Raw genomic sequence first — 12,885 nt, 5'->3', positions numbered from 1 at the left:
ATAAGGGTATGATCAATGATCATCATTCCACAACACAGGGTTTTATGCAAAATCATAAAAAAGAACAAAAATTCAAGGAATGTATATTGTTACATCAAATGAAAATACTTTAGGGGAAAAAGAAATCTTTTGTCACGGTGTAAGCACAAATATTTTAGGGTATTTTCTTGTGGAGTCTGCTGTAGAAAGTCTCTAAATTTTCTCTTAAAGGGAACATTAGCAGAAACGACTTCATCATGGAGAGCAATACAGGGTTTAGGTAGCTGGGGATATTCTGGCTGTGAACTTGGAGGGAAGTTATGAATCTTGGTTTAGAGTTGGTCATGATGGACTTCTCTGAGTAGATCGTTGAGGAACCAGAGGATGGTAGGTTGACACCTTCCTGCTGGTGTAGAGACCTGGATCCCCCCCGCCCCACGAATCTCTTCCCTTGGTCATGGTAGACCACAAAGGCACCAAAGATAGGACGATTCTGCTAGCAAATTCTGTCAAGTTCATGATGGCATCAGAGACAGACAGTGTGTACCACTATTCTGCTGGCTTGTTCACAGTGAGTGAGGAGGGCCCTAGCGGCAGCCAGGGCCCCCACGACTCCATTAGCTTGTTCACAGTGGGTTATGAGGGGCCCCAGAGGCAGGCTGGGTCCCCCATGCCTCTGTGGGTTAGAAGGGCCCCAGAGGGAGGAAGCGTCTCCTACGACTCTAGTGGCTTGATTACAGTGGGTTATGAAGGCCCCAAAGGTTTGAATTACATTGGGTTATGAGAGCAGTAGATCCCACACGCCTCTGCTCCCTGGGTCACTGTAAGTCATGAGGGGCCCCAGATACAGGCTGGGTGGTAGATTAGAAGGACAGCGAGTGTTGGTGACGGAAGTAAGGTAAAGAATGAGAGCTAGGGAGAAAAATGAATTGGTTCTGATGAGAGAGAGTGGGTGGGTGATTGAGGTGGGTGATTAGGTGATGGTGAGAGAGAGAGTGGGCGGGTGATTGAGGTGGGTGATTAGGTGATGGATGAAAGAGAGAGACTGAAGTGGTGATGAAGTGGGCTCTGATATGATCGAACTGGTGGCAAAATAATTGTGAAGTGGTGGCCGATGTAACGAACATCAAAAACTGATATTTCTCTTTATCAATTGTTCCAGCAGCTGTATTATAAGCATCTGGGACAATAATACCATCATATGTACTCTTAAAACACATCAGTTCCTCTAACTGCAACATAAACCTTGAGGGAAAAAATATTAATCGTCCTTAATACCTAGACCTCATCTTAAACGACCAATAAACGTTCGTTATAGACAAAAATATTAACCAGGGAATTATGGTTGGGTGATTAGCGTCTTAGGTTAAGTTAACTGTACTACGACCTGGTTGGCCAAATATATATCCTAAGAGATCTTAGGCCGACCCAGAGGTACTTAATAATGCCTAGCCACAGTATGGAAAGTTATGAGAAATGAAACTGTTAGAAAAAGTTTCTAACATCGTCTATAATACTATAAAACTTCCCATAAATACTTATAAATATCTATCAATAATGCTGTTTGAACCACGAGTTATATATATATATATATATATATATATATATATATATATATATATATATATATATATATATATATATATATATATTGAGAAAGAAAGAGAGATATAGAGACACGCACACACACACAAACAATGGCTTAAGAAATATATGATGTGACTATTATACTCTGCTACCAGCACACAGCACCACGACGCTGCTAGCAAGTATCTGGGAACACATTCAGTAACAGATTTATCGATCAGTTCTAATATTCTTTTCCTCTCTACCGATAACTGCAGACATATATAGGCAACCCTTCTTGGCAACCCTTCTTTTTGTATTGGATAAGTGGGGCGTATGGCGATGGTGGAGGATGGGGGCTATGGTGGTGGTGGCGGAGGTGTTGGAGTGGTGGAGAACTTATGGCTAGTCCAAAGTGGTTATTGGCCAATCATGTGTCTTTCATAGGGTGCGCCCAGAGGGGGGGGGGACAGGGCGAGGCCTATGGTAGTGTAAATGTCGTGGCCAAGAGGTCTCTCTCTCTCTCTCTCTCTCTCTCTCTCTCTCTCTCTCTCTCTCTCTCTCTCTCTCTCTCTCTCTCTCTCTCTCTCTCCCAAGGTTTAGTCGGAGACAGTGGGAGTGGGACTCATGCCTCCCCCCCGCCCCTTCCCCTCTCCCACGCCCACCTTGGGGTCAGCCCAGCATCACGCCCTTCCGTCCGTGTAGTCTGGATCTCCCACTGGGCCTCAGACACCGCCAGGAGAGTCACGGGAGTCCGCTCAGAAGGCTGGAAGATGGCCCAAGTGTTCCAGACCAACGAGCAAAAAAGGCAAAAGGCATTTTTTTTTTTTCGTTCCAGTGATATACTTGGCCATTTTCTACTTCAGCAACGTCCAGTACAATGAAATGATTTGTTTTTCTTTAAATGTTTTCCCTCCGTGTTTATAGACTCTCTGGAAATTTGATGTTCATTTAACGTTTTAGCTTTTAGTAAATACACAAATGATGGCCAACGGAAAATGTGGAGGTTTTCTAAGATTACAGAGAGTTTATGGTCGACAGATCTGGTTCTTAATGATTCATTGCTGATTAAACTGGTTTACATGAAGGAAGGTCCTCTGTCACTGGGCTCTTCAGAGAAGTAGTTAAACCTCCTGTTTTCTCTTGCATTAAACTTGGGGAAGGTTTAAAACGACAGTATTTTGAAATGACTCAGGTTTACCATACCCTCACATGACCCAAGCGGGGGGCACTGTGAACATGTTGGTCAGTAAACACTAAGGTTGCTGGGATGTCTGATGCCATTTCTCGTGAGAAATTGCCTTTTTTTTTTTAACTATGTTGTTTGTCATGGTTTTCCCCCGTACGACCCACTTTGTGTCTCATAAAGGCTGGAATGGCTACTATAAAACCTGGCTCTATGACCTTTTGTGCTGAAGAGACAATGTGTTGTGTAAAGAGATAAGTGATATATATATATATATATATATATATATATATATATATATATATATATATATATATATATATATATATATATATATATATATTAGAATCCTCCCAGACAACAGGAGTTAAAAAAATATGTAATGTTTAAGTTTTTGAAAGAAAATAAGGGATTTTTAGTAGTGTTTCCAGGTACAGAAGGAACAAAGTGATGTACAGATAAGCTGGACAAAACTGGATGATGTACAACAGATGAGTTAATGACGTAAGATAAAAGATAAGAAGTGTGGGGAACTCTGGCAATCCAGATGACAAATTAGATGGCTGAAGACCACGAGCGGGGAAAACACGACCAAGGATCGCCAGACGAAGGAGAGACGAGGCAAAAACTGAATCAATACTTAATCTCACTGGCCATGGCGGAAAGTAGAGCGGTTCTGTTGGGAAAAGTAAAGAGAAAATAAAATGTTTCCGGATCCAGTGTGGCTGCAGACCCACACCCGCCTTCTCTAATGTTTACCAGTGGACGGCTTTAATCAAATCAAGATCTAAAATGCATAGAAAATATCAAAATGCATAGAAAATATTCTAAAAGTATTTCAAAATGTTCAAGTATCTGATAAAACATTTCTTTTTACATTTATATATATAAATGTATGCACATGTATGTATTTTGTGCCAAAATCAATCAGTTACGTACTTTTTCAGTCATTTGACCTGTCTTGTAGAAGTGCCTTCGTATAACTTATAATTATGATTTTCCAGTCAAATACACATTTAGATACGCTAAAGCAGCAGAAAATATTCTCCTTAAAATGTATTGATATTGCGAAGGTTTGTATACGTATATGCTGATAGCAGAAGCAATTATGCAGAGCGTATGAGAAGGCTTTGCATATATGTAATATAGGAATTCACACAGGTATAACGCTTCGTACTTATTGCAGGAAGGGAAGGCCATGCAACCTGATTATGCAATGCATGAATTTGCTTAAAAAGAGATGTCCTGCGATCTCTCTCTCTCTCTCTCTCTCTCTCTCTCTCTCTCTCTCTCTCTCTCTCTCTCTCTCTCTCTGCTAAACGCAGTCGAGGCATTTGGCCAGCCTAAGAACAACCCGCTCCTCATTTTCATGACTATCTTTTTATCACCATCTTCACTATAATGCGGGACATTATCTCATCGTCTATTGTTTGTTTCCGCCTCACGTCCTCTCATATTCGCTGCTCGTTTTCTTTTCAGCGGTGCTCCACTTCGTTTCAGAAGTGATTACGTTTTCCTCCATTTCCTTTTTTTTCCAATCCGCGTCGTATTTTCTGTCTTTCATTATCTTCACAATTTTATTCTCTTTCTTATATAATGTCTTTCTATCTTTATTCTGTTCTTCCTGGGATTTTTCAAATTCAATTGCTTTCTTAAGTTACTTCTTCCTCATCCCTTTTGATATATACATATACATATATCTATATCTATATCTATATATATATATATATATATATATATATATATATATATATATATATATATATGACCGAGGCTTTGATGTAACGGGGCCTGAACATTCAAGGGGGTGAGAGGCGTGCACAGGATAGAATGAATAAATTGGATCGACGTGGTATACTGGAGGGTCAACGGGTTGTCATTGAGGTGAACCAAGGCATGTGAATCTGTCAAGGTAAAGTTATGGAACAGTCTGTTGGTTTTTGGCTGTGTTTGACGGTCTCTTCGTTTCAATGCCTGATCTGCAAATGAAGCCGTGGTTCATTTGCTTTTGACGCTGTCTCGTTGAAGTGAAGTTATCGAATAAGTGGAAAACATACATACATACATTCATACATACATACACATGCATACATTGAGAAGACAGATAATTATGTGGCTACCCTTATGTCTGTGATATAGCGTCATCTTATACCCTAAGTGTTATTACACATTATATTCTGTGTGTGGCGTATATCATTTGAGTTTTGATGGATGGGTTGACTGCTGGCGAACAAAAGCCATGCTCTTAGTTGCTAGCAGGAGGAGACGCTGGAGGTGTTGTTCGCTGGAGATGTTCGTTTGGTGAAGATACCGTGAAGGAGATGATTATGATGACTTATTGTGCGTCAGAGTGACGGATGAGGCTATGAAGAATTGTAATGACGATAGATATTTCCTCATGAAAAGATTTCCAATACCATCTGTCATCCATGCAGGGGGATCTAAGGCGACACAAACAATGTAGTGAGAGCAGTATTATCTTTAAGATAACTTGTACGAAGAGTTGGTGAGTTAGATAACTTTGAAGTAGATAAGGTAAACACAAACAATTGATTCTATGAAGAAATTCTTTACCTTTAGTGAGTATATCAAAGTAAAAAAGAGTTTGTATAAAAGAAGAAATATATGTGAAATATGTGGTTCACTTACCCAGATATATCATATATGTTCCTCTATTTTATTCTACACACACAATATATATATATATATATATATATATATATATATATATATATATATATATATATATATATATATATATATATATATATATATATATATATGAGAGAGCAGAAGAGGGTGTTTTGAAGTGGTTTGGTCACATGGAGAGAATGAGTGAGGAAAGATTGACCAAGAGGATATATGTGTCGGAGGTGGAGGGAACGAGGAGAAGAGGGAGACCAAATTGGAGGTGGAAAGATGGAGTGAAAAAGATTTTGTGTGATCGGGGCCTGAACATGCAGGAGGGTGAAAGGAGGGCAAGGAATAGAGTGAATTGGAGCGATGTGGTATACCGGGGTTGACGTGCTTTCAGTGGATTGAATCAAGGCATGTGAAGCGTCTGGGGTAAACCATGGAAAGCTGTGTAGGTATGTATATTTGCGTGTGTGGACGTATGTATATACATGTGTATGGGGGTGGGTTGGGCCATTTCTTTCGTCTGTTTCCTTGCGCTACCTCGCTAACGCGGGAGACAGCGACAAAGCAAAAAAAAAAAAAAATATATATATATATATATATATATATATATATATATATATATATATATATATATATATATATATATATCATATCATATCATATCATATATCAAAGGGACAAAGAAGGATGATTTAAAAATAACTGTCAAAGTTTGAAATGATTTTATATTTCAGGCACTAATAATCATATCCATAATTTTCTTTTTCAAATTCCAATTCTACAAAACGAAAGTTTTTCCTCAATAGGTGTAAAATTTGGTTCAAATTTGATCAAGTGACAAAGAAGTGTGTTTGGAAATTCAGGTCTCATCTACTGCTGGTAAAACACACACACACGTGTGTGTGTATGTGTGTGTGTTCGTGTGTATGTGTGTGATTGTCGAAGATCACCCAATGTATTAAACAGTTTGTCTAATTACCAAATCCTGATTACATTTTTCATAACCAATTTCTGGTTATCTGTTTGTGGTGACCTATTTATGACAACTAATTTGTAAAAAATTTCTAATCGTCCTTTGTGTCATACATATTCTTTATTTTCTTTATGTCATCTGCATATTCCATCTATTCTACTACTACTGTCATCTACCACTCTGTCTATTCCTATTTACCAATATGGAATGCATGGGGAGTTCTTTAATCATGGGGGTCCTCATCTCTCACAACTTTTCTTTTTTTCACAATCATTATCACATTTCTAAGCTTCTGTGTACAGACAGTGTTCACGGTCTTGTCTGTCATGTGTGTGTGTGTGTGTGTGTGTGTGTGTGTGTGTGTGTGTGTGTCTATTCCTTCATGGGGAACCACACTTCATTCCTCCGGTTCGTAGTTTTCATTGGTGGATCGTAGACGGCCCTGAGAAATGGAACAGAAAGCTTTGAATCTGGACACAACACCAACTTACTATACTCAAGATTTCAACAAAATCTTCTTACTCATAAAGAAAATGGGAAATGATATTAGAAAAGAAAACGAAGATCATGAGAAAGAAAACGGGTCTAATAAGATATCACGACCGTCCCACACAGCAGGTGCAAAGGAGAGATGCACCACGGAGCAGGTACAGTACCTTAAGGTACGACAGGTACACTGAGAGGAGGAGGAGGAGGAAGAGGAGGAGGAGAAGGAGGAGGAGGAGGAGAAGGAGGAGGAGGAGGAGGAGGAGGAGAAGGAGAAGGAGGAGGAGGAGGAGGAGAGGTGGTGCCCTTACCAGTAGGTGCTGGAGAAGTCGACGCCAGGTTCCTCTGCCATTTTCAGGTCCTCCTGGAGGATCACCTTCTCAGCCTTCCACTGTTTCATACGCATCATGTAGCCACCGAAAGTCCTGCCGGATGTTTGTACTGGTTACTGAGAGGTACTGGGCAGCCAAGAGGCTTGTTCAAGTGGCTACTGGGTGAGGGAGGATGGAAGCTTAAGACTCACTGAACCTGCTACTGGAAGGTACTGGGTGAGGCTACATTGCTTAGCTATCAAAACTAGGGGTGACTGGAGTCCATAGCGGTAATTCTATTTGCTACTGGGGATAGCAATGAGGTTCATAAGGTATATTGTAGCTGTGACAGAGTGTTACTGGATCCCAAAAAGCTATGATGTTGCTGAGTTAGCTATCTATGAGCCACATTTGCTGTTAGAGTTAGCGGTTTGTGAGTGGAAATAGAATTTGATGTCTCGGATAGAGAGGGAGGGATTAACTGTCATATATGACAAGAATTGTTAGCTGTCATGAATGAAAAGTTTGATTCAGCACTTGTGAAGGACACAGAGCATATAGGGAGACATAGGAATGAGTTATTTCAGATAAGCTGTTACTGATACTGAATAGCCAAATAAGCTTATAGGTTCACCAATGCTGGAAGCTTATCTGGCTATCTTCAACGGTAGAAGCTTTTCTTATTACCACTCACCAATGCTGAGAGCTTATCTTGCTGTCGTTCAACGGTGAAAGCTTATTTCACACCTGATCAACGGTAAGACAAGCTTAAGCATTCACTGAGAGAGAGAGAGAGAGATAGATGAAATTCCTAAAATGTCCAACAGTGACGCGAGAAAAGGTAAGTGTAGTGAACCTTGTGGCAAACATCATTCTTGGTCTCTCCTGGATGAAGACCCTGTCTCCCTGAGGTTGTGGGGTCGTCTCCTGCAGGGCTGAGGGGATGTAGAAACACATCTGGCACCACTTGGTGCCATCTGCTCCCTTCTTGTCCTTCCTCATCGACACTGGCACCGTCATGTTGATCTCCATCTCTGGGGGAGGGAGGGAGATAAGAGGGATGGTCTTTAGTGTTATAAAGGGAAGTTTGATCCCTATGGGGAGGCCACGGGGGTAAGATAATGCTGCCCCTAGTCCAGGGGAAGGGAGAGAGAGAGAGAGAGAGAGAGAGAGAGAGAGAGAGAGAGAGAGAGTGATCTACCTAATGTAGGTAGATATTTACACCACATGACTTACCTTGACTTACCCACTGTAGGTAGATACAACAGATGACTTACCTACATCACTTGACTTACCCAGTGTAGGCAGATATCTACAACAGATGACTTACCTTGACTTACCCAGTATAGGTAGATGAAACAGATGACTTACCTTGACTTACCCAGTATAGGTAGATGAAACAGATGACTTACCTTGACTTACCCAGTGTAGGTAGATGAAACAGATGACTTACCCATATCATTCATGCCGTCGATGTAGTCAAACAACGCCATGAACATTCTCATTCCTTCCTTCTTGTCTTCACTTTTATTGGTCTGTGCACAAGCCCACTTCGTTGGCGGGTACACCCTCACTTGGTATGTCTGAAAACACGACAGGTTTTGTCGTTTATATAACTCTTGTGTAGCTATAGATTCTGTCGCCTCATATTGTAAGTATATATCTATCGTGTCGCGTCGTTTATATATCATGTATATAGATATAGGCTCTGTCTCCTCATACGAGTTGAATATAGCTAGCGTCTTTATCGTCTATGTGAGACGTATATAACAAATCCCTCTCTCCGGAAAGTTTCAGTATCTACATATGTCTAATACACAAAATACAGAGTTAGCTGGTAAGATATCAAGTGTCTATGTCTTCTTTGTGAAACAGATGATGCAGTTAGCCATAGGATCAATGAGAGTAATCATCATATATATCCTCAATTCAACCCCTTCTTACATAACACTCCTGGAGACACGAATTGTCACCCATACATAAGTCAGGTTTACATTCCTTACCTCAGCGTTCTTAATGACGGTGTAAGGAGCCATCTCATGCTTCTCGAAGTAGCTGTCTTCGCTATCATCGTCTGAGAAGTCAAACTGCAACACAACCGGTATGAAGTGAACCTCTCACACGAAAGCCAGTACATAACCCTGACCCGACATTACTGTATAACTTCATTTCAAACTCCTGTCGCTAACATGATATTGCTTCTTTGTAGAATATCTTAAGATAAAGATATATGTAACGTTTTAGATATACAAGGAAAGGAGAATTCTGATCACAATGTCTATATATAGAAAAAAGAGGACATGATTCTTATCAACAAACAACTTAAACTTGAGACAAGACAATTCATATTTCATAACTTTCTCTCGCTTTATTCAAGTCTGGCATCTTAAAACTTTTTCACTAGATTTCATATCCATATTCACAAACAAAATAAAACATTAAAAACATTGGAACCATTCAGAGAGATAATCATTTTTCAATATCACTGTTATCATTGAAATTATAATTACAATCTTGATCAACTTTAGTATCATAGATAATATACTACGAGACACATTTAGAGCCAAAGAGGACAAACCCTGGTACCTACATCAGTTGAAGCCAAAGCTCCAGTAATGGCCAGGAAGAGCAAGAAGAATACGTTGGTCACCATCTGTGAATATCAAAGGAAGACAGTAATTAGGCAGGTAATTAGAATAATTGATGATAAATAAACGAGAGGGCATTGTTTTTTATAATTGAAGTAAGATCCTTCCTGAAGAACATTGGTTCTCTCCTCATTACTTATTAACTTTGAACTTTCCTTCATTTCATTGAAATAGAATGTGTAAATTGGGTGGTTTTGTCCTTATGGTCTGGGTCATAACCTATTACACCAGCATTATACCCTATCATCTCTAAATCATATCCTATTGCACCATCATCATACCCTATTATCTCGAAATCTTACCCTATTACCCTATCATCATACCCTATTATCTCGAAATCTTACCCTGTTAACCTATCATCATACCCTATTATCTCTAAATCTTACCCTATTACACCAGCATCATACCCTATTATATTTGAATCATACCTTTTACACCAGAATCATGCACTACCACTCCACGACCATACCCTATCATGCAAGGGTCATGCCCTTTCGCCCAGAGGTCATACTCTCTTACGCCAGGATCATGCATTATCATCCTACGCTTACAACCTATCACGCCAAGATCATGCCCTATTTCGTTACAGTCACTCCCTATTACCGTACAGCATAACGACAGCGTTATACGTCATGGTCTCCAGATCACTACCACGCATGCGTCGTACGCTACTACATCAGAAAAAGAAGAGAGAAGAGTTACAGCTATTCCCTGTGTCACGTACCTTTCACGTCTTGTGTGGGACACACTAGTGGTTCACTCCTGGCTACACCTCCTGTTATATACACCCGGACCACCATGATTACAGCCCCCCCCCCCCTCCCCCCCCGTGTCATTACAATGTTACGTAGTCTGTCCCTTCTCCCCCTCCCTCCCCCTCTCCCCCCTCACTCCCCCCTCCCTCCCTCCTTCCATTCACCACCACACACCCCCTTACGTCCCCCCACTACGATATAACGTAATGGTCGAGAAAAAACAAAGTATACCGAAGCGCTGGTTCACAGTGTCACCTAATATGATGAATTTGTCTCAGCTAAAAGCTATAGCAGTCCCAGCTATGATATAGATGATTTAGCTTTTGATACAGAGACTGAAGGATCTCTAATGACACAGCTGATCTTATCCAACTAACTTTTTCTGCCTTCCCTATTACACATCTACTTAGGGAAAGAGTTTGCTATATAAGTTTGTAGATACAGACACGAGTTAGAGATATAGAAAACACCGTAGAGCGAAGGTACACTAGCGAAGACCTATAGAGACGAGAAAGCAAAAAACGGAAAAGAAAAATCATTTTAAAAAGAACAGAACAAAATGAGAAAGCATTGTGGACGACCCGCAATGGGATATCCCGGATGTACGGTCCATGCGTGTAGTACGCATCGATGCGTCCTGCACGCATGGACAATAGCAACAATGCGTGAAGCAAGAACTGTGTAATTACCCCATTGGTTAACTTCACGGTGGAGAACTACAAGCTGGGCCCTGGGGCGCGTCCGCTGGTGTGTTCACCTCTCTCTCTCTCTCTCTCTCTCTCTCTCTCTCTCTCTCTCTCTCTCTCTCTCTCTCTCTCTCTCTCTCTCTCTCTCTCTCTCTCTCTCTCTCCACTAAGTCATCAAAGTCTTCTTGCAAAAAATAACAACAACAACAACAACAGTAAGATGCTGATAGCAAAAAAAAAAAATATATTTTTCCAAATCGTGATCTGCAAAGCGAAACATAGCACCAGTGTGATGGCTGAGCAGCAACAAACCAACAGAGCAGCGAGGCGTGGCTATGATACGATGCCCAAGTCATCATTGCTATGCTAAAACCAATGTTTGTAAATACAGTGCAATGGTTCTTAATGCTCATCATGACCAGCAGAAGGAAGTGGGGGAGACCAAATTGGAGGTGGAAAGATGGAGTGAAAAAGATTTTGTGTGATCGGGGCCTGAACATGCAGGAAGGTGAAAGGCGTGCGCTGAATAGAGTGAATGGGACCGGTGTGGTATACCGGGGTCGACGTGCTGTCAGTGGATTGAACCAGGGCATGTGAAACGTCTGGGGTAAACCATGAAAAGTTTTGTGGGGCCTGGACGTGAGGGAGCTGTGGTTTCAGTGCATTATACATGACAGCTAGAGACTGAGTGTGAACGAATGTGGCGTGTCTTCATCTGTTCGCGGCGCTACCCTGCTAAAGCGGGAAATGGTGGACAAGTACGAAAGAAAGGAAGAAGATACATTAATTACTCAATGGTAATCACGTTTAGACACCTCTTCTCTCTTCTATGCTCATTTCTTTCGATTTTACTTGTTTTATATATATATCTTTTTTTATGTGTGTGGCAAATGATTATATTCTAGAATAATAAAAAGTGAAGGAATGTTTCGTTCATTCATCTAAGACAATACTGCAACTGTGAACACTGCTTCGTGCAAACTTTTTCCTGAAAAACTCACTGAGCTGTCAATTTAGGTCATCCTTTTATTTCTTGTACGATACAAGCATTAAAAACAATCTCAGATTACATAAAAATCATGTCTAGATTTCGAGAACCCACTTCTAGAATATATAACAAAAGCTATAAAGTTTATTGTGCTTAGTTATAGTAAACTTGATTAGAAATCGGAGGGACAGGCATCTTACTCTCACAGATCGAAAATATATACTAGTCACCCAGTAAGCTTTTGTATAATAGAAAATGAGTCACTAAGATTTTTCAGAGAAAATGAAAAGAAAGATTAGATTGATGGTAACCTATTTCATTATGAAGCGTTTGGTTTTGATTAACTGGTGCTTTGAAATTCATATTCCAAGAACTATATGCCCTCTCTAAAACTGACGGTTACTCACATGGCTTAATTGTACTCTCAACTTATATTTTCAAACGGACTTGTACCTAATGTGTTGTAATCATATCACTGAAGCTCATTCTAAACATTGTTATGTTTTCACTTCATACAGTTTACCTTCTTAAGAGAGAGAGAGAGAGAGAGAGAGAGAGAGAGAGAGAGAGAGAGAGAGAGAAGCTCTTATTCCAAAGTTTTCAAGTAATTCAAACATAAGTATCAAGAAGAGAACTCAACTGATTTGTCGATCGCTTTTCATCCCAG

General features: G+C 40.3%; 1 protein-coding gene across 1 annotated transcript; it reads right to left on the bottom strand.

Moving 5' to 3' along the window:
• Positions 1 to 6,078: 6,078 nt before the first annotated feature.
• On the bottom strand, positions 6,079 to 10,554 carry LOC139766432 (heme-binding protein 2-like). The gene is made up of 7 exons (XM_071695117.1): positions 10,514 to 10,554; positions 9,732 to 9,794; positions 9,145 to 9,228; positions 8,595 to 8,724; positions 7,998 to 8,175; positions 7,142 to 7,255; positions 6,079 to 6,786 (listed from the first exon to the last, which is right to left on the bottom strand). The coding sequence occupies exons 2-7, from the start codon at positions 9,792 to 9,794 to the stop codon at positions 6,717 to 6,719; spliced, it is 639 nt and encodes a 212-aa protein (XP_071551218.1). The 5' UTR covers positions 10,514 to 10,554; the 3' UTR covers positions 6,079 to 6,716.
• Positions 10,555 to 12,885: the final 2,331 nt, after the last annotated feature.

This window comes from Panulirus ornatus, chromosome 57 (assembly GCF_036320965.1).
Source record: "Panulirus ornatus isolate Po-2019 chromosome 57, ASM3632096v1, whole genome shotgun sequence".
Lineage (NCBI taxonomy): Eukaryota > Metazoa > Arthropoda > Malacostraca > Decapoda > Palinuridae > Panulirus > Panulirus ornatus.
Note: the sequence above shows the minus strand (reverse complement) of the source record. Positions and strands in the feature narration are given on the sequence as shown.